Consider the following 21,672-nt stretch of genomic DNA (forward strand, 5'->3'; position numbering starts at 1 on the left):
CTAAGTGCCACACTCACTTGACTACCTCAGACTCCAAATCTGTACCAATTCACATCCCTACAGATGAGGAACAAAGGCTCAGGGAACACCCTATGCTCAAGATGTATATACACAGAGCTCCAAGTCCAGCAGCTAGGAGAAAAAGAGACCTGATGTCCAAAGAGCCTGAACTCTGTGCACCCTGAGTTAGAAAACCCAGCTCTTAAGCACAGCGGGGAGATCCATCCTATACAAAGCCAAGCCTGGCCTGTCAAGACAATTTTACCTGTGGCCACCAGCGAACTCTCCATCTAGAACAGTTCTTCTCAACAACAGATGACTTGTCACCAATGTGTTACCACCTGGGTAATGCCTGGAGAAGTGTTTGGTTGTCACCAGCTGTGCTGATGTTCAGGAATGATTAGATGCTACCAATTATGCTACTCTGTACAGAACTTGGGCCCTGACTTCTCTGTTGCTTCTGCTGGGTGAGATAGTGGGTCTAGAGAGTAGGGCCAGGGGCTTTCGGACTAGAGGGTTGCAGGAGCCAGAGCAAGCTCCACTGTATGCACTGGCCTGTGAGTGGGGAAGAGGGAGGGTTACACCAGCATTCTCTGAGCTGAGCAGGATCTCCTGCTTCATAAGCAGAAAGACACCTGGGGGGGCAGGCAGGGGAAGGAGAGGTGGCCATCTGCCTGAGAGATGACCCTCTTTGCCAAGGTGGCTTATGCTGTTCCCTTCCCCCACACAGAGTGCCACCCCCTCCCCCTTCCTGGGATAAGGACATTGACTTCCCTCTCACGAGCGTGGCAGAGGAAGCTGGCTATGCCTATGAAAGGCGGCAATTACTGGCTGGAACCTTTGTTTCTGATTTCCCAGGCTGTGGAGTCTTTAGAACCTTGGCGGGGCGGGGCGGGGCAGGGTAGGGAAAGGCTTGTGGCACTCTTCCACTAGAGTTTGACATGAACTTTCTCAGGGGCTTGCAGACCTCTGCCACTTAAGAAGGCCACAGAGGCCTGGTGGCTGGAGGGTGCAGTGGAGCCCTGGGTGTGGTCCAATGTTCCTGATCTCTCTGGGTCCATCTTTCTCATGTATAGAATGGGCACACTGAGATAGCTCTGGCAGATCCAAGGGGGCTGTGAGGATGCCAAAGCAGGTCACACATCACAGTCAGGTAACAGAGACTTCAGCAGATGTCACTTAGTATCTACTTCAATGCTGTGCTGCAAACATACTGAACATGCTCCACCTCAGGGCTTTCGCACTAGCTGTTCCCAGAAGAGAAGCTGATTCCACTCCGCCCACTAAGGCTAACCAGCTGAGACTCCTCAGGACTGCTCCCCCTAATTCCCTCTGGTCACTCTGTGCCATTTGCCCTTTTCCTCCAGTCCTTGTCATGCCCCTCCCTGACACATTACACTAAAAAGTAAAATGTGTGCCTTTGATACAAGCCCCTGCCACACAGAAGCAAGGGTGGCAGGACTGTGCCTGTGTTGTTCTGAGGGCTTGACACCCACAGGAACTCAGGAACCAGGGTTGAATGGAGAAGTGGCTATCTGAGCCTTCCTCTGACCCCCAGATCGGCCCTCTAAGAAGTGAAGGGCTACCCTGGCCATGGCCTTGCCTGGTCTGGAGAGAGCTTTAATGTGAATTGTACAGCCATACTCCAGCCAGTAGGGGATGTGATCAGCCCCACCCAGCCCCCACATAGGGGGTTCCATCTACCTTTTCCTCCCTTCATTCCAGAGCTTTCTGGCACTTCCTTTAGAAGCCCCATGGCTGTTGGGATGGCAAAGGGGTTCATGCAGGTGGAGGCACTGCTCTTAGCAACCCCACTGGGTTCTAGAAAGTGACAGAGGCTCGGCTGCCCACAGGAGTTTCTTGAACTTTCTTCTCTGGGGTCCGGCATACCCTGTCATGGATACCTTCAGGCATGAGGCTACACTGAGCCAGCCTAGGGTAGGAACTGTGAGTGTATTCAAGTGTGAGCATGGACTGTGTAAGTCCTGAAGTGGGTTATGGCCCTGGCATGCCCTAGTACTGGTGTGTGGAAGCCCATGGGAAAGTGTCTGCTTGGGAGAAACCAGGACTAAAAATGCTCTGGATCTCACGTATGCAAGAGTCTAACTAGTGCACGAGAAATGGGTGTATCAAGTGTGTCACACATGTGGGTAGGACTGGGACAACATGCACATTGGAACCCCAGCTCTGACTCCTTGATAGACATTCAGCAAGAAATGTCTGTCAAAGGGCCACAACTGTCCTGTCTCAGTGGGTGTCATTAAATTAATCTGCTATAATAGTAGGTGTCACTGGAGTATACATATACAGAATTGTGCACATTACAAGTGTGTGCCACACAGCTATTGGTCCTCACATCTTGGGGCAATGCCCAGCTCTGGAGATGTGAACAGAAACTACCCCCTTGCTATGTGTATGCACTACAACTTTCATATTTCTATATAGCATCGCCTATATCCTGACATGCAGGTCTGGCCCTGCTTAATGTGCCCGGTGATGGGTTCACATCACATAAGTCTCCTCTATTCCAAAAGCCTAGTTCCTAGGTGGCCACATACCCCACCTTGACTCCTGCACCCTCAGTCCTGCACGCACCGGGCCTTTTTCTGGGAGTGGCTCACAATACTATTCCAAATGAACAGCCAACTTCAAATCCTACAACACAGTACAGCTGCACCTCAAATCTAGTCACATAAAATCAACACACACATGGTTCTTGGAGCCACTCCGGCCATGATACAGAGAGTAAGCTCTCGAGGTCCTGGCAAGGGCAGGGGCCCAATATCTAATTTTTCTTTGGGTAGGTTTTGGCTTTGTATGTTTTTGAGGCAGAGTGTCAAGAGTCTTGGCTCTGTGGCCAAGGATGATCTAAAACTTATCTTCTGCTTTCATCTACCGAGTACAGGGATCACAAAGGTGCACTACCACACTTGATTCATAGAGATGGAACCCAAGGCCTTCTGCGTGCTTAGCAAGGACTCTACCAACTGAGCTGCATGCCCAGCCTAGTATCTAATCTTTTTAGTAAAAATGGAGTGCACTCTTTTTGAAGACCCTGGATGAGAACACTGGGATCTGAAACATACAGAGTCAGCACCACCATGCCCCACCACCACTACCACAGCGCACTGCCAATCAATGGAAATTCCAGGCTCTCACTGACTCCAGCTTTGGTTGTCATGGGAACTGCCTGCTGCAGGCTGCTCCTCAGGGAACCCCAGCCTTGGATCTTATAACAATCAGCCTCAGCACAACCTGACCTCCAGAGGACCTCAGTTCTGCTCTTGGGGAGGCCTTGGGAGATCTGCTTCAATTACATGTATTTTCTTGGGGGGATATATCAGCAGGACCTCTGGTGTCTGGGGGAGCTGAGGGATCTCCTACTAAGAAGGCCAATTTTCACCACTCCCAAGGGTTCTTCTCCACCCCAGGTGTATTCAGAAAATGTGGCCTTGGTGGCCCTGAGACAGGAGAAGCAGGTGCAGGACAGTACCTGTATCGATCAGTGGAGAGGCTGCTTCCGGTTTCCAGGGAGCTCCTGGGGTGGTAAAAGCGAGACAGGGTTACTAATGGTCCCACAGCAAGCCCCTTGGCACCCTGCCCCACTCAGGTCACATGGGTGGCCTCAGAAAAGAAACCATGTGCTTTAACCTCCCTCTGATATCCCCAGAGGTTGCACTGCCACCCACACCTCAGCCTAGTGCTGGTACAAAGGGTCTTTGGCAATGCCAGTCCATCTGTTTCCTTCTCAGATGGGGAAACCAAGGTTAGGGAGAGGACATCCTGCAGGCAGGGTCAAACAGCTCTCAGGTCTGGGAATTTCTCCCTCCAAAGAGAAAATGTTGATGCTGGGAATCATGATAGAAAGCTTTGTGTAAAATGCAGGTCCCTACAGCTGAGCTACATCCAGTCCTGGGCTGGGATTTAAATTTGCAGTATAGTTAGCAGAACACTGCCATGATCCTTCACCTAAAGAGTTCTGACCAGGCTTTACAGCCTCTATATTGGGAGAAGAAGCCCAAGCCCCACTCCCTGTACCAGTCCGCAGCCCTGTGGTCCAGCTCTAGGACCCGAAGCCTGGTTCTCAATGCCTTTCTTTGACTAAACTACAGCTGTGCTAATGGTATATAAATAGGGACTGGCCACACTAGGATTATATCTTGACCCCTTCATGTACCAGCTGTGAAATAAGCTTGTTGTAAGTCATTTCCCATCCATGTCTCGGTCTCCCTGTGTATAAAAAGGAAGTAGAAATGAGGCAAGCTTGCTCTGTCCAGGATTGCACTTCACATCTCCCCTGTGTCCTACAGTATTGGGATGAGGGGCCCCAGTTGTCCCCTTCTACTGGTCCTGTGAGAACATCTGCTAGGAAAGAGCAGTACTGCTGTGTGTGGTTTGAATAAAGATGGCTCTTAGTGGCTCATATATTTGAATGCTTAGCCACGAGGGAGTGGCACCATTTGAGAAGGATTAGGAGGTGTGGTCTTATTGAAGTAGGTGTGGCATTGGTGGAAGAAGTAGGCCACTAGGGGTAGGTTTTGAGTTTTCAAAAGCCTGTGCCAGGCCTAGTCCCTGTGTCTGTCTGTCTGTCTGTCTGTCTGTCTGTCTGTCTGTCTCTCTCTCTCTCTCTCTGTTTCTCCAACAACCCCTCTCCTCCGCTTATGGATCAGAGTGTAACTCTCACGCTCCAGTACCCACCTGCCTGCTGACGTGCCTCCTGCCACAATAATGGACTATGCTCCTGAAACTGTAAGTGAATGTGAAAGCTAAAGTTATGCTTTACGTTTTTATTGCTGTGCCTAAGAGATCCATAAAACCTGTAAGCCCCTTGCCCAAGGACAGATACTTCCTGAATTCCTGGAGACTATTTATGTAAGGTAACAAGCCACAAGTTTTTGCTCCCATAAACAAGTTTGCTTAACCCTACTAACTAGATGTGCCTGATCACATGTAGGTGGGAGGTACATAGGTGGAAAGCTTGTCCCTGATTGGAAGGCAGGAGGTATGAACACAGAAAGTACATCTAGATATATGCTTGCTCCTGACTATATATAGGTAGGAGGTATGTAAGCAAGAAGTACATTCAGTGTATATACTTCCTTCTGACTTGACCTGGTAGGTAATACATCGCCTTAGAGGTCTGTCTTTATAAATCTCTGCAAAATGTGACTTCTGGCCATTTTCTTGGAACCCTGGAATGGATCTGGCCAGGGTCCATCTTCCTAACCAGTTTTTAATTAAAGCTTACTTCAAAATTGACTCAAAAATTGTGGTAGTGATCTTAATCTCGTACAATGGGATTAACACAAAACCTCAGTTAAATGCCTTGCTTTATAAAAGTTGCCTTAGCCATAGAGTTTCTTCACAGCAATAGAACAGTGACTAAAACAGAAGTTGATACCAGGGACTGGGTTACTACTGTGACAGGCCCGACTGTGCTGCATGTTAAAGGAATGTGGATTTGGACTAGGATAGCAGTTGAATGCTTTAAATGACTTTTAATGGGCTATACTAGTAGGACTATGGTAGACAGTGTTGCAGAGAGCAATGTGAATTACAACGGCCTAGCTCAAGAAGTTTCAGCGGGGAAGGATATATAGTAAGTGGTCAAAAGATAATTTTTGTGATATATGGCAAAGAATGTAGCTACTTTTTGCCCTCATCCTAAAACTCTGCCTAAAACTAAATTAAAGTGTTTTCAATTAGTGATAATGGCAGAGGAGATTTCAAGACAGCCTAGTACTGACTGTGTTGCATGGTTATTGGTGGTCACTCATGCATATCTATAATTAAGAGGAATAACCTGAACAAGAAAAAAAAATACAAAATGTAGTTTGAGGAGAAAAGTAGCACCAGGAAATGTAATATTGGAGCCAAGGCTAGTGTTCAAGGAGATAAAAGAAAAGCCTAATGCTAAATGGAATTAAAGAGACTTTTGACCTCAGGGCAAGACCCCACTCAGCTAAGCTTTAACTTGTGAAAAGGAATTAAAGAAAAGCTTAAGTAGTGACGGAAACCATCAGCAACAGAAGCCGATACAATGTAACTGATTGAAGGGGCCAAATTCCTGGGCAGCTTCTGCCTCATAGTTCTGGCTTTAGAAGTCAAGATTAAAGGAAAGGCATTGTGCAATCTCCCTCCACCATTAAGGAAAGCTGCGGAAGCCAGGCCTGTATCAAGAGTATCCCTGTAGAGAAGCTGAGAGAGGGCCACTGCTAAAGGCTCTGAATGTAAAATCTCAATTGCTAGATTGTGTTTGTGATCCCAAGACGATGAAGATATTAAAGTCACGAGATACCTGACAAGGAGGGCTGTAGACCTGGTGTGGAACCAGCCTAGGAGAGAAGTGTGTTGTAGTCAACAAAGATAAAAGGAATTGGAGATCTGAAGACCTGTTTGACATCAAACATAGAGATACAGAATTTGGAGTTTGCCCAGCTGGGTTTCATTCTTGTCTTGATCCAGTATTTCCTCACTATGCTCTCTTTCCTCCCTTTTGGAGTGGAAATTATATTCTGTGCCATTGTATGCTAGAAATATGTGATCTTTTTCATTTTGATTTTACAGGGACTTACAGTTTAAAAAAAAATGACGATCACAAGTCTCAGAAAAAAACTTGAACTTTGGATTTTTAAACGTTTAGACGTGAAAGACTATGGGGACTACTGATTACATTTTGCATTATGATATGGCTACAAGCCTATGGGGGCTAGGGAGTGGAATGTAGTGGTTTGAATAAGAATGGCTTCCATAAGCTCATATCTTTGAATGCTTTATCATGTGGGTGTGGCACTGTTTGAGAAGGATTAGGAGGTATGGCCTTGTTTGGAGGAAGTGTGTCACTGGGAGTAGGTTTTGAGGTTTCAAAAGTCCATGTACCCAGGCCCAGTCACTATCTCTTCTCGCTCTCCTTTCCTCCCCTCCCCTCCCTGTCCCCTCTCTGTCTACAGAAATGTAGCTCTTAGCTACTTCTCCAGCACCATGCCTGCCTGCTGTCATGCTTGCTGCCATGATGATAATGGACTAAGCCCCGGAAAATGTACTTCCCTTTATAAGAGTTGCCTTGATCATGGCATTTCTTTACAGCAATAGAACATTGATGAAGACTTCCTGGGACTGACTTTCCCTCTAATGCCTTGCTGCCTTCCCACACCAGATACCTTTCTCCTACTGCAGTGGGCACTATGCACCTCCCCAAACTGCTCTTATGTGAGACTATGTGTGACCATTGCTTGGACATTCCAAGCAGAATGCTGGGTGCCTATATCAACAATCCAAATGTCAGCCTCAGTTTTCCTACTGTGCTTGCACTAGGGCCTTGCTGGAACCTATTCTCTGCTGAAGGCCCATGACAGCTCTCTCTGCTGTGGAGCCAGCACTCTCTAGGTCTACACACCACCAGCTTTAGAGCAGCCGCTCTACCGGGTGTTAATGGTCGACTAAACAGCCCAAGCACAGAAGGAACCATGGGGGGCAATGTCAAGAGAATCCCAGAACTTTCCAGAATGCATATAGTCCATATGGGTGCCCATATGGTGGCCAACGGGGCATTGAGGAAGCAGTGGGCATGGCTAGTAAACAGGATCCATGATGACAGGAATGGCAAGTTGGCCTTCAGAAGCCTTACCTGAATGAGGAACCAGTCCCCATTCCCCAATTCAGGCTGCACAGCCACAGACACTCCATGTAAAGTAATACCAGGGTGAGGTATCAAGATGCCTCCACTTGGTGCTAGGTCCCCTGGCTACCCTGCCATGGGACAGGGATCCTGTCCTCACTGACAATTTTAACCCCAGCATTGCCCCTGCTGTGACTGTAACGCCTAGCCTGCAGTGGGAAGTCCATCTCACAGGGGTCCTATCCACTTCATCTAATCCTTCTGTGAGTCTTACAAGGCACAAGGAGTTATTTCTCTTTGTGTAGGTAAGAGGAGTCTTGAGAGCAGCACACATACAGCACCACCATCCCACTCTCCTGTCTATCCAGCAGTAACCTATTTGCCCTTGAAAATTCCACTCACATACCAAATGCCTACCTTGCTTCCACTCCGTGAAGTCTCGTTTCTTCTTTGTAAAAAGTCTCACCTCTTTTCTAGGAATGTGTTTGATCCTAGGATCAGACAGACATGGACTGGGCAATACCCTCCCACCAGAAAACTCAGTCAGCAAAGTCCTGTATAACAAGGGAACTACAGGACAAGAGCATGGCATGGCCCTTGCTGCCATCTATCCACATAGCTTTCTGCCTGACTTCTTTAACCCATGTCCTTCCCCTCAGAAGATCCTATGGCGGTTGCCCTGACCATTCCATAGCCCGTGCGTGTTGTGGTGAACCCTAACATGCAACCAGGCCTAGGTCTGAGAGGATCCTAACACAAAACCCTCTGTTCTCCATCCTGTGGTCAGGCTGCCTGAAGTCTTGGGTGCCAAAGACCGGGAGCCCACTCCTGCCTTCCTTCCTTCCTGTTTCCTGTTCAGCACACATTCATTTTAGGACCCTAGCCTGGGCCCCTGAAGGAGATATGGATTCACCTAAGTCTTATGGGATTGTGGAGGGGAAATGACAAGCTGCCTCTAAGTGCCACTAAAGGTATCTAAGAGACCTCAGAGTATCATGACTACCATGAGAATGTTTACAGTACCAAGATGTCAGACCTGCAAGAATAAAATCTTAACTCCAGAGCCAAGGGCCAGTGTGCAAACCCCAGCTCCACACTAGCTTAAGCAAGGTGGCTAACATGTCTGTGCCTCCACATAGCTTCTTCACTGGTAGTGTTAGGGAATATTAAATAGGTTAATATATTTTAAGGACTCAGAACAATGCCAGGAACTTTAAACTTCACAAATGAGAAGACAGGATTCCAAAGGCTGGCACATATAAAATTAAGACATGCATATATTAGTTATAACAAATCCTACAACAAATTACTAATTAACACATTCCTCTAGCATATTAATTCTGTTGAATGGAGATTTGTTTTACCTGTATTTATACATTATTTGTGTATGGAATAGGGGGAGTAGGAGGAACCCATATCTCTTCTTGCTGTTCAGAGCTCATCCTACTCCTCTGGAGCTGCTGTTTCCTATTCTGGGAACCCCAGAGTCTTTAAGGATTTCTGAACCAGGATCCAGATCAGCTAGTCTGGTTCTGCCACCCCTTCCCTGTAACTCTGAGGAAGACATCCAGACCAGCCGAGGCCCTAACCCCCATCCTAAGCACTGCTTTGTCCCCAAACTGCTCCCCAGAAAGGCAGCTATTTCTTTTCTGGAACCTACTGGATGCTTCCTTCCTGGTAAGAGGCACCAGCCATGGACACAGTTCAAGAGAAGGACAGGCAGCTCTGTGGTTGGGAGTCAGAGAAGCTCACTCTCTGGAACTGGATGGGGGATGAGGCACAGGGCAGATGTGCTCTGGGGTCTGGATGCTGGTTATACACATATTTGTTTGTGATGGGCCTACTAGCCTCATACTGCTGGAGTGCACCACCTCCTACATGTACATAACAGTTTATCAAAACTTATGTTATAGATGAAAATCAGCATGGGTACTCCAGCCTCCAATCTGCAGCCAGACAAGTGACAGGCCATGGGCACCAAGGAGTTAACCTCAACCTCCTCTCATAAACAGCCAACTCTGGCCTTAGACTCCTCTATCAAGCATAAGAGTGGTCAGTGCTTCTGTCCCTGGTTGCACACAGGATGCTCTGGGTCCTCAGGGGCCATTTCTGAGTCTTGGAACCCCACCCTCTTTGACACAACCTCAGATTCACAGACTATACAGGGAGACCCTGCATTCAAACCTTGGCTACCGCAGTAAGAACACCTAAAGTCCAGAGTGCTACCATCTCTATCGAGAGAACATCAGTCAATCCACAGAACTCAGGACCATGTAAATTGGTATACAAGCATCTGTGTGTGTGCCTGCATGCATGTCTAGTTGTATAATTCTGCTATTTGGGTGATCTCAGATGAAAAGATGCATTATGCTGCCTCTCCACCAACCTAGAACCCTGGCTACTGCTTATCTCTATAGCTATTTTACTGAGAATATTATACAGATGGCCATGTGGATGAGAATACTTAAGGCTGGCTTTCTCAGCAAGGTTACCTGATACTTATTGAAGTGCCACATTCCTTTTCATTACTGAGTACTATTCCATGGCACAGATGTGCCTCAGCTGACTTATTATTGGAAACAATAGTTTGGTGACTGAATGTTCCTCAAGGCCCATCTGTTAAAGGATTGGTCCCCAGCTCAGGGTAATTCAGAGGTGACAGAACCTTTGCATATTCCAGGAGTGTGCCTTTGAAAGGGTCTGTGGGACCCTGGGTTGTTCCTTTTTCTTTTTCTTGCTTCCTCCCCATGAGGCAAATGATTTTGTTCTATCGAATACTTCCCACCATGCTACACTGCCTCATCACAAAAACAGGCTGGAGACAGCTTAACAGTTAAGAGCACTTGTTCTCAAAGAAGAGGACTTGGCTTTGATTTCCAGCACTCATATCAGGCAGTTTACAACCATCTGTACCTCCAGTTCCAGAGCATCCATTGCCTCTTCTGTCCTCCAAGGGCACCAGGCATAGACATATATGTGTGTGTGTGTGTGTGTGTGTGTGTGTGTGTGTGTGTGTGTGTGTGTGTATGTATATATGTAAAATGCCCATACCCATAAAGTTAAAAAAATTTAAAAACAAAAATAAAGTAATGGGGTCAAGTGACCTTGGACTGAGATTCTAAAACCATGAGCCAAAATAGCCTGTTTTTCTTTAGAAGCTAGTGTTTTTAGTTTTATTGTAGCCTGAAAGCTGACTAACAGCAGGAGCATCTGGGCGATGTCCAGTTGCATCTGTGGTGAATGAGCTGTTAGGAGCCTGTGGACACAGGCCATGAGCACAGAGCTTCCATTCTCTGGAAGGAGACAGCCTAAGGGTGCCTTGACTGGCTGCTACGAGAAAGTGTGTTTATTATTAAAACAAACCACACTGACTCTGAGCAGCTGCCCACTCTGCTTTCCCCGTAGCAGTGGGGAGAATGACCTCACTCCCCCACAGCCTTCCTGGTTTTGTACTAGCAGTATTCTTTATTTTAATGCATTTCATTTGAGTATCTGAGCTGTGGGATATCATGGGAAGGAAGGATGGAGCTTGTTCCTGAAATCAGACAGGGAAGCCATAGAAAGCAATTGGGAAGAGGAGGCCAGGAAGGAGGCTCACTGACCAATGCTGACACAGTCTGGGTGAGGGCTGGTGGCTGTAGTGGTGGTGGTGTAGCGGTTGTATGTATGTGTGAGGCAGACGTCGAGCTCCCTCCTTTGGTATTGGCTCAAAGCATGGTGCTGTTCTCAGGGGCATACCTGTGGAAACTCAAATCGGGCGATGCTTATTTGAGCTGAATCTTCCTTTCAGAGGAAGCTAAAAGCAAACAGGATTCAGTCAGGCCTAGAAGAGGGTTGTAGAGTTGTTTAGAGGGAATTTGCTTTACTTTCCAGAGGGAAGGGAAGTCACTGCCTCCTGTAACTCATTCTCCTACTTCTTATTAGATAGTGAGGGAGACACAAAGCATTGACTTAGAAAGGGAACACTGGGGCTGGGGAGGAGGCTCAGTCAGTAAAGTGCTTGCACACAAGCATGAGGACCTGTGTTCAGATCCCCAACAAGCATGTAAAATGCTGGGTATAGTGGCACAGTCCTGGAATCCTAGTGCCGGGGAGGCAGTCACAAGAGGATCCCTTGGCCTCACTGGTCAGCTGCAAGCTTCAGGTTCAATGAGAGATCCTGTCTCAAAAGCTAAGACACCCATTGTCTTTCTCTACATATGCACAAACATATATTGTGCATGCACACACACACACACACACACACACACACACACACACACACACACACACAAAGTACTAAGCACAAGAGAAGATCAGTCCCCCTTCCCCCAACTCCTTGGAGACTCTGTGTGACTGCTTCAGGATGTTTCTGCTGACTTTGGTCTCAGGAAGCTGCATAGGGCTGTGAATATTTGTAATGTCCATTTTATGACACTATGCCCCCACTGACTGTGTGCTTAGGGGCTGAAGACACATTCCTTCCTGCCCTTTGTGGATATGGAGTGTATGGCTAAGTTCCTAGCTCACTGGAGTGGCTGTGGGCTTGGCTCAGCTCTCTTGCCTCCCTGGTCAACAGGTCATAGCAGCAACTCAATGGGGTGCCTGTGCTCTTTCAGGGCTGTCCTTGGAACTGTGGACACAGGGTGGAGTTGTTTTTATGGCCTTGGGTAATTCAGATGGCCACACGAAAGTTCAGACCCACCTTTTCTAGCCAGCATTGGAGTGTTTGCCTGTCTTCAGAGCTCTAGAAATTTCTGTTTGGGGCAGACATTATGGCAAGAGAGAAGATGGTAGGCACCATTGTGCCCCAAATCTCCTCCCTGCCAGGCCCCAGTCCCTCTGTGTAGGCACCAGGTACTGACATTCTATAGCAGAACTATTTAGCTATGCTAAGACAAGTGGGTCACTCAAGAGCCCATGTTCCTGTACATTCTGTGGCTGCAGGAGAAGAGAGAACCTATCATGGAGGTCAGTTGTCCCTTTACTCAGGACACAGGATAGCGTCACTCAATCCACAGGACTTCTGGGGCAGAGAGACAATAGAGGAACCATTGTCCCAGGGCCTACAACAGGCTGGATGGGGAACCTCATGATCCTATACCCTTGGCCTTTGGTCCAGTGTCACATACTGGGACAATACTTTCCTGATCAGCTCACTGGGCTTTAGCATAGGCCGACACCAGTGCTGGTCTTGTGAGCTATAGACCTTTGTCCAGATCTCTTTTCTCAGCTGCAAACAGCCTCGTCTTCATGCCTTGGACAGGGAGTCTGAGGTGCCAGTGGGCAGAGTCACACTTCATCCTGTCTGGCCCTGAGCCTCATCCTCAGGCCTCTGGGTAAAACAGCCAAAGGTGACTTATTGGCTTTCCTGTGCTGGCTCTGGCTCATACACAGCCCTGCCTACCAGCCAGGGTGGCCCACCTCAGACACAGGGAGATGATTGTCCCTAGGTTGGCCTCTACACTACTTCTTACCACCAGGCTGCCCTGCCCAGAGTTCGGGCAGAGTCTGGAAATTCCAGCTGCAGGGGAGAACACCTCTAGATGCCCCTGGACCAGGTATATGGGAAGAGCCTGGGGACCAGGTGAGAAAGGGTATCATCTGGACTCTGGGCCAGGGTCTTTCCTTTACACCGGAAGGAGATTTGTTTAGAACAGTGGTCTGGGAAGGTACAATTTGAGACAGTGAGTCATTTTATTTGTCTAGCCTAGCACCTACACAGTGCCAAAGCAAACTCTTATACAGAGACATTCTCTAACATGCCTGGTGGATGCCCAATACCGTAGCAACATTGACCATAGTGTTGGGTTTTCTTATGAGCACACATTCAACACATAGAGGCAATGAGGTTAAGAGTCACAACTACCAGGGCTGGAGAGATGGCTCGGTGGGTAAAAGTACTTGTTGCTCTTGCAGAGGATTAGGGTTTAGTTCCTGGCATTCACATCATTACAACCATCTGTCACTCCAATTTCAGGGTTATCTAATGCCCTCTTCTGGCCACTGTGGGCACTGTATACATGTAGTACATTTAGATGCAGTCAAAACACTCAGAAATGACCATAGTACACCATAACAGAAGTCATAGAAAACACGCCAAATTATTTCTGGAGTTTTTCATTTAATATTTTTAAGCATTGGTTGTTCATGGAAAACTGAAAGTACAGGAAGCAAAAGCCATGGGCAGAGGACCACTGTGAGTGCATGTGGTAATATGAATGACAATGGCCTAATAGGCTCATATATTTGAGTGCTTGGTCCTCAGCTGATAGAACTATTTGGGAAGGGTTAGGAGGTGTGGCCTTGTTGGAGAAGGTGTATCACTGGGGGGGAAGGGTGGGCTTTCAAAAACACACACCAATCCTAGTTAGATCTTTCTGCCTCATATTTATGAATCAAAATGTAAGCTCTAAGCTACTGTTCCAATGCCATGCCTGCCTGCCTGCTTCCATGTCACGATGGTCATGATCACCCTCTGAAACTGTAAGCCCCCAATCAACTCTTTCTCCTATAAGTTGCCTTCATCATGGTGTCTTATTGCAGCAATTTAAAAGTAACTAAGACTTTACCATTCCAGCCATGCAGTGACATAGGAAGACAACAGACACCCATCTGAGCAGTATCTAGTTGTAACTCAACAACCACGCTTAATGGGCAAAGATAGAGTGGGTGAGATAGCCCTGTAGACAGGTAGGTAGCCAAAAAGGCACACAGCAAGTTGGCCACAGAATGAAAGGCAGCCACCTTCGATAAACACACCCAAGAAAGTCCCAAGTAGAGGGACCAGAAATGAGCTTTGAAAATGAGTGATCATCTGAGAAGAGGGCTCTATGCTGGGGCCATGGGGCTGGACTTGAACACCTGGCTGGGTCCACTTGCCAGGAATCCAAATCCTCTCACTATCCAGGGCTTGAGAAGGATCCAGCCCCTCATGGGCTTACAATAGTGGAGGCCTTGTCACATAGCTCAGGACTCTGCAAGGCCTGTGGCTCAGTAGCCTTGGTCTGGTGCCTGGAACTACCACATCCTCCTTCTTCCAGGTGTAGATTACTAATAGGAGGAGCCACAAGACACCAGACACAGTGCAGGAAAGAAAAGTCCCTGCCCTTCCCTCGGCTCACCCAGACCTTTACACATGACAAACCCTCAGATGCTACCCAGCAACAGGCCAAATGCAGAAACAACTTGCTGGGTCTTCTTGACCTTTCACAAGGTCTTGCTCAGACTCTAGGGTGCTGATGTGGTCCCATTCAGTCATCAAGCCAGAGCTGGAGTTTGAGTCCCACATTACAAGTGAGGAAACTGAAGCTCAGAGAGACAGAAACACACACACACACACGCACGCACGCACGCACGCACGCACGCACGCACGCACGCACGCACGCACTAAAGAAGGAAGCCATCCTACCATCCACAGTCAGCCAGGCAACTGGCCTTCAATCCCAAGACCATCTGCTGAGATAAACAGTCTTCCCAGGATTCAGATGCTCAGAAATCAACCCAACTCACCCCAGCCCAACTCATGCATTTTACACCTGAATTCTTTAACAGATAATGGATCCTCATGGTTCAAAGGTAAGGAGGAAGGAACAGACAGGTATGTCTAATAGAGGCTGCCCAGTTCTGGGTTAAGTGCCCCTTCTGCCAAGTCACCAGTATCCAGGGCAAAAACTGCCTGAGATTGCAAGGACCAGAAGCCAGGCTCTCTGAACCTCATGCCTTAAAGGTAGTGCATTCTCAAGATAAACAGGGACCCTGATAGAAGCCCAAACCAGAAAGGAGGAGAAGACACAGGAGGAGCAAGCCTCACATGCCAAGCTAGTGGGAAGCATGCACTTCTATTTTGGGGTGCAAGATGGTGTGGCAGCAGGCATTGTTCCTCAGTGTCTGCTCTGTTCAAGAGACAGAGCTTCTCCTAACAGATGGCAGTGGCCTTGGCAGAGTCCTGGGTGACCTTGGCTTCAGGGAAGCTGGTAGCTCTACAGAGGAGAACCTGTCCTGAGCTGAGGATTGCGGCATCCTTACAGAGTCCAATGAGAGGCAGAGGGCAGCCCCAGACATAGGCAGACCCTTCCTGGAATCTCCTTACATTCCGTCAATGAGTCTTTAGGAATAGTACTGCCATCGCCTGAGGCCACTTCAGAGCCCATGGATACCAGGATTCTCACCTTGAGCTCAACCAAGGTGAGGTACTGGTGTTCTCAGCCCCAATGGCTGCCTCAGTCCTCACCAGAGTCCCTCTGGCATTTTCTACCAAAATTTATCTCCAGCCTAGTCCTGCCCCACGTGTATCCATAGACAAGTATTGTGAAACAGAAGGAGATGACATGTTGGCAGGTCACAGGCTACAAGAGACCTATAGAATACCCTACAGTCTCTCAGCACATATGTACTGAACCAACTCCATGCCAGGCCCCATGTTTCCCTTTGCAGGAAGCATCCACTGGTTCAGAGACATCTACAAACAGAACAGTAACTCCAGGCCCTGTGAACCTTTAAGGAAGAGTCAGTTGAAACCTTAGGGACTGAGGTGGTTCAAAGTTGCTGCAGCTGACTGGTAAGACTCAGCACCAGCCTCAAAGTCAGGGCTGGCCTTGGAGATGGCAGTCCCTGCAGCAGAAAGGAAATAATCAAAGGTCCCAAAGGAGAGAGTTATGGCTGGGAAGGTAGGGTGGGAAGTGACTTGGAGATGAGAAGAGCAGGCGCATGCCTTAGATATGCTCAGAATCAGAGGTGATGTCAGCTGAGGCTCTTTGTTAGTCCCACAGGCATAAGACTCAGGCTCAGTCCCCTACTCTGGCCTCCCACTATAGCAGGTAATCCTGGGGGAAGTACCCACCCTCTAAGGGACTCTTTGTAAGAGTCACCTTCTCAAGGCCTATGGCAGAGGAAAGGACATGTCTGAGGAACAAGGTCAGAAGGGAGATAGGGTTATGTGCCCAGCAGGTTTGTGCAAGCCTAAGCCTGGAATACTGCTGGGCATCAGTAAGGGTGCATCTGTCCTGTCCATGGGACTCCTCACTAATGCTCCAGAGTTAGGGAAAGTTCTGAGGACAGGGGTCCTCATTCTAAATGTATCTGAACCTGAGGGGAATCCTGTCCCTTTTGAATTCCCAGTCTTCTCTGTAGATGCCCCAGGCTCAGCCTGCATTTCTCTTGCTCTTCTGCCTGGTCAGGCATGGGAGATGTTAATGCCAGCCACAGTGACTTATGCTGCCTGTGGCTTCAACTTTCAACCTCTCCTTCCTTAAGACTCCAGGAACAGCCCTAAGGCCAAGAAGTCAGCAGTGGGCCTCTCCTCTCCTCTGCTTCTCTACAGGAAGGCTCAACCGGGCTGGGATGGGCTTCTGACTCAAGATGCCAGGAAGCGTCTGAGGTCTGTCTAAAATAAGTGATGAATTTTCTTGAGGAACATACAACCCTTGGCCTGCCTTAGATTTGTAGGAATACCAATGGAAAAGTTGAATCAGAAAGAAAAGGGTTCTTGTGTGTAGGTCCAAGACAGCAGAGAAGAGGAAGTTAGGGCAGTTCACAGGCAGTATGGGGTCCCAAGCTTTCCTTGTAGCATAACTCTCACACTCCACACAGGGTGGGGCCATAGAGGCAGGCTGCAGACTCAGTCCTGATGTGCCCAAACTGCCCTGGCATAGCTCCCTTCTAACACCGAGAAAAGCCACTGACTTCCCTCTAGCTTTAGTTTACCCTCCCTGACTCACAAATAAACCTCTTCACAAATGTGACCTTCCCCTCTATTTCCAGTCCTGTGGTTCAGGCGGGGCTGCCCAGGCATCCAGTCCTGGGATGGCCGGTAGCAGTGACAGCTGTCCAGTACTTTCTGGCTCTCAGCCTTGGAGTTGTTTGGGAGAGCCAGTTTGCCCCAGGGTTAGCCAGTAGGCTCAAAGTTGCTGAGGACCTTCATGGGACTGTTACCAAGGCTCCCATGCTTAGTCCAGCCATATAAAAGTGAGGTCTTTGATCACGAGTGGCATCCATTTGAATCTCTTTTCACTTGAGCTGGCCATTTGTGACCCAAAGATACATTGCTTAATATATTTGTTTCCTCTGCTCAATAAATACTCATATTTCTTAAGGCCTAGCACGTCCTAGCATACCACACTAAGGAGGGACCTAAGGAAATGCCAGGGCATGGCAAGGCAAGAAGGACATACAGGTCCTGACAGTCATCCCACAAAAGTAAAACTCAGAAGAGGAAATGGGTTCAGAAAAGACCTCTTACTGAAGTCACACCGCAAACAGGCAACAGATCCTTGAAAGCAGCTCCTTGGAGATATGAGAAGTCTGAGTTATCCCTACATACTGGATCCCATACAGTCCTGGGAGCTCTGTCTAGGTGGCCTAATCACTCTTTGGCTCTGGAGATAGTCAGGGACTTAAGTCCAACCAAGAGTGAGGGGTCGGAGACACTTGAGGACATTTCTCTGCTGACATTGGATAACAAATGGGGGAAAATGCTGACTGGTATTCAGTAGCTACCAAGAGACAGGCTTTGAATGTCAGCAAGCACCATGCCAATTAAAAACCCATCAGGTCCCTGTGAGCCATTCCAAGCAGACATATTTGTTCTGAGGAATGGAGCTGCTGGGGTGAGTAAATGCATCTTGCAGACAGACATGGTTCAGCCCTAGCTCAGCTCCAGAATCTTGCCCCTCTGAGGCCAGGCTGTGTAAAACATGGGCACTTGCATCCCCCACATAAATGGACCCCAGGACACAGGACAAAGTGGGGAGCTGGGGCATGGCTGCAGGCACCCAGTGAGCCTTGCCTTACATCTACACCATGCCTACCTGGCTTTGACTACCCCAGCCCAGCCCAGCTCACCAGCTCTGTCTTGCCTCTCCCTTAGTTTGTGACAAGGCAATTTGCCGAAAGCCAATTCACAGAATAGTCAATTTGTAGAACGCCAAAACCATCAAAAGGCCTTGTTTCTCGTAACCTTTTCGTTTTAGCTGACTGGTTTCCATTTTTGTCTTCAAAATGGCATTTGCGGGAGTGTTCAGTTTGTCTCTGTCCCCGCCGCCTGCTGTGGCAGCAGCAGGCAGAAGAGAGCGTGGGGACTGTACCATTACTAACATATGTGGCTCTGGGCAGAGGGAGAGCAGGCATGGCTGAGAGCCAGGCAGATTCACAAGCCCAGGGAAGGGGGAGGCCTTCTTGAGAGGAACCCTCAGGTTGGGCTGGGCTCTAATTCTAGGAAGGACCAGGGACAGTGGACCTGCTCAAGTATTTGGCCTACTAGCTCCAGAGGGACTTCTACTATTGCTTCTAAAAGTTCGGCTGATCCTAGGACTGCTAGTGGACTTAAGCCTTGGAAAGGAGGGTATAGGGAAAAGAGGATAACTACAGGGTACCTTAGAGGACAGAGACCAAGAGGTGGCCAGCCTCTGTCGCACAGTCACCAGGATCTGAGCCAACAGACCCTATATCTGAGCCTCGATTTTAGAAAAAAGATAATATTTTACTTTTACCCACTTGTATGTGTATGCATCTGTCTTAGTAAGGGATTCTATCACTGTGATAAACACCATGACCAAAAGCAACTTCTATGTTATAGTTTATAATCAAAGGAAGTCAGGGCAGGACATGGAGGCAGGATTTGATGCAGAGGCCATGGAGGAGTGCTGCTAACTGGCTTACTCCTCATGGCTTGCTCAGACTGCTTTCTTATACCACCCAGGACCGACTGCCCAGGGGTAGCATTTCCCACAATGGGCTGCGCCCTCCCATACTACCAATTAAGAAAATGCACCAATGCTAATCTGCTAACTACATTTTTCTCAATTAAAGTTTCTTCTGTCCAAATGACCATCCTAGCTTATATCAAGTTGACATAAAAGCCAGCCAGCATAGCGTCTGTGTGAGTGAATGCCACGTGGGTGCAGGTACACAGAGAAGACAGAAATGAGCTAGAGTTACAGGTAGTTACGAGCTGCCTGATGTGAGTGCTGGGAAGCACACTAAGTCCTCTGGCAGAGCAGCAGGCTCTCTTAAATGCTGGGCCATCTCTCCAGTCCCTGGAGACTCATTTTTAAAGGTTGAATTTGTTGGGGCTTGTGTGCAGCTTGGTATTATATCACACACTTAGACCATTCCCAGCACCAACCTCTCCAAACAACAACAAAACAAAAACCAGATAAATCAAATGTGTGATCCTGAGATAATTTTAGACTCGTCTGTAGTTATGAAAAAATAATATTGAGAGTTCCTGCCAACACTGTAGTCATTTTTCTAAACAGTTAACACCTCAGAACTCCATAGGGCACCAGTTCCTCGGTCTTGCTCATCCCCTGAGTAGAATGTAAACGTGGTAGAATGGCACAGCACTAAGGACACACACACACACACACACACACACACACACACACACACACACACACACACACACACACACCAAGGCTCCACCTCCAGGAGTACCTGGGAACAAGTTTCTCATCCCGGAGACTTGGGGAGGTTCTCTAGCCTAGGCCTCCATGGAGCATGTGGCTCCCAAGCATTGCCCTACAGATGTCCAGCTTGCCGACCCAGGTCTCTGTGCTCTCCAGAGCTGTTGCACCTCTTGCTGTCCCAGAGCAAAGGGAGGGGTCACGTGGAGTGCATGCACTGAACAGGGCAGCCAGAGAGACTACAGGAACAGGCTGCTCCTAACAGGAGTGACTTCTCTGTTGTAGTTTAGGCCCCATTCTGGGCTTCCAGGACCTTCCACAGCCTGGCCTGTTCTGTAACAGCCACAAAGTGGGTTATCAGGAAGAATGGGAGATGTCCTAATCCCTCAGCACTCATAAGGGTTGGCTTGCAGAACCTTCAGATACCTGACCCTGAACTCTCCATTCTCCTGCCTCAACATCTTGAGTGCTGAGATCACAAGTGTACACCACCACCACCACCACCACACTCAGTACCCCAAATACCTTAAACTACCTCTGGGTAATGCAGCATGTCAAGTGCTAGGCAGATGCTATGGAACAGTGGTGACACTGTGCTGTTTGGGGAACAAGGATGTGGAAAGGCAATATGTGAAGAGCAAGGAGGTAGCAGGTGTGACCATCACAGGCCCACACATTCAAGGTAATCAACATCAAAGAGCTAGGTGTGCAGGGATGAAAGACCTGTGGGGCAGAGGAGGCCATAGCAGGGTGTCTACATATCCACAAATTCCTGTGAGTTCAGGGAAGTGCTTGGCACAGGGCCAGGCAAATCCGAGTTTTGCTCTTTGGAACTTTCTGGAAATGGCACACTCTCCACCAACACATTCACATAACTCACCAAATTTTTATCTATGATTGGCTGAATCCAAGGCTATGAAACCAGACTGAACATAATAAAATGATCACTGCGAAGACTCCTGCCTCTATGTCCCTATGTCCACCCCAAACTTCACTGCCCACTTCTGTTCTGAAAAAAAGTACAGACCATACCACGTCAAACCCATAGCCTGCTCCACATGAACACTTCAGACAAGGAAAGACCTGGTGTTGACATAACAGTCATTTGCCAAGCAGAGGCCACTTGTAACCAACTGATCCCACAGGCACCTGCTGAGGCAACCTTGTTCCCAGGAAAGCCACTGCCCTTGGGGACATAATGCTCTGGGTGGTGACAGCTGTTGGCAGAGCTCCCAACATATCACAGTCTGATCTTCCCTTGACTTCTTGAGAGCAGTCACATTCCTAGAAAACTCAATGTATAGCCAAGTCACACAAAACACGTTTGGACATCTATCGTGTTTGATGCAGACAGGGGCTTAACATCTCACTGAAGTTGGCCTCAACTCGGTGACAACTCCACCTGAATTCAATCACCAAAACCAGGAAGAGGTGGAAGGAAAGAATCAACCCCACAACATTTTCCTCTTGACCTCTACTTATGTGCCATGGCATGTGTCTCCCAACCACACATATGATAATAAATTAAAGAATGCACGTATAAACAAAGGAACAAACAAATGAATGAATGAATGAATGAATGAATGAATATTAAATTCTGTGTCCAATAGAACTGATCTGGACAAAGATTGATCGAAAGTGATAAGGGTACATGCAGGTACTTCTTAGGCA

The 21,672-nt window shown here is 48.1% G+C and overlaps 1 protein-coding gene across 10 annotated transcripts in view; it reads right to left on the reverse strand.

The window, feature by feature from the left end:
- Iqsec1 (IQ motif and Sec7 domain ArfGEF 1) overlaps nucleotides 1–21,672 on the reverse strand; it is a 319,435-nt gene that overhangs the window by 120,843 nt on the left and 176,920 nt on the right. For 6 of the 10 annotated variants that reach the window (XM_039108758.2, XM_039108760.2, XM_039108759.2 and 3 more), the window contains one exon: nucleotides 3,494–3,538. The exons of the other annotated variants lie outside the window; for them this stretch is intronic. In XM_039108758.2, coding sequence (XP_038964686.1) covers nucleotides 3,494–3,538 — 45 coding nt within the window. The remainder of the gene's footprint in view (nucleotides 1–3,493; nucleotides 3,539–21,672) is intronic. 10 annotated transcript variants of the gene reach the window in all.

This window comes from Rattus norvegicus, chromosome 4 (genome assembly GCF_036323735.1).
Source record: "Rattus norvegicus strain BN/NHsdMcwi chromosome 4, GRCr8, whole genome shotgun sequence".
Classification (NCBI taxonomy): domain Eukaryota; kingdom Metazoa; phylum Chordata; class Mammalia; order Rodentia; family Muridae; genus Rattus; species Rattus norvegicus.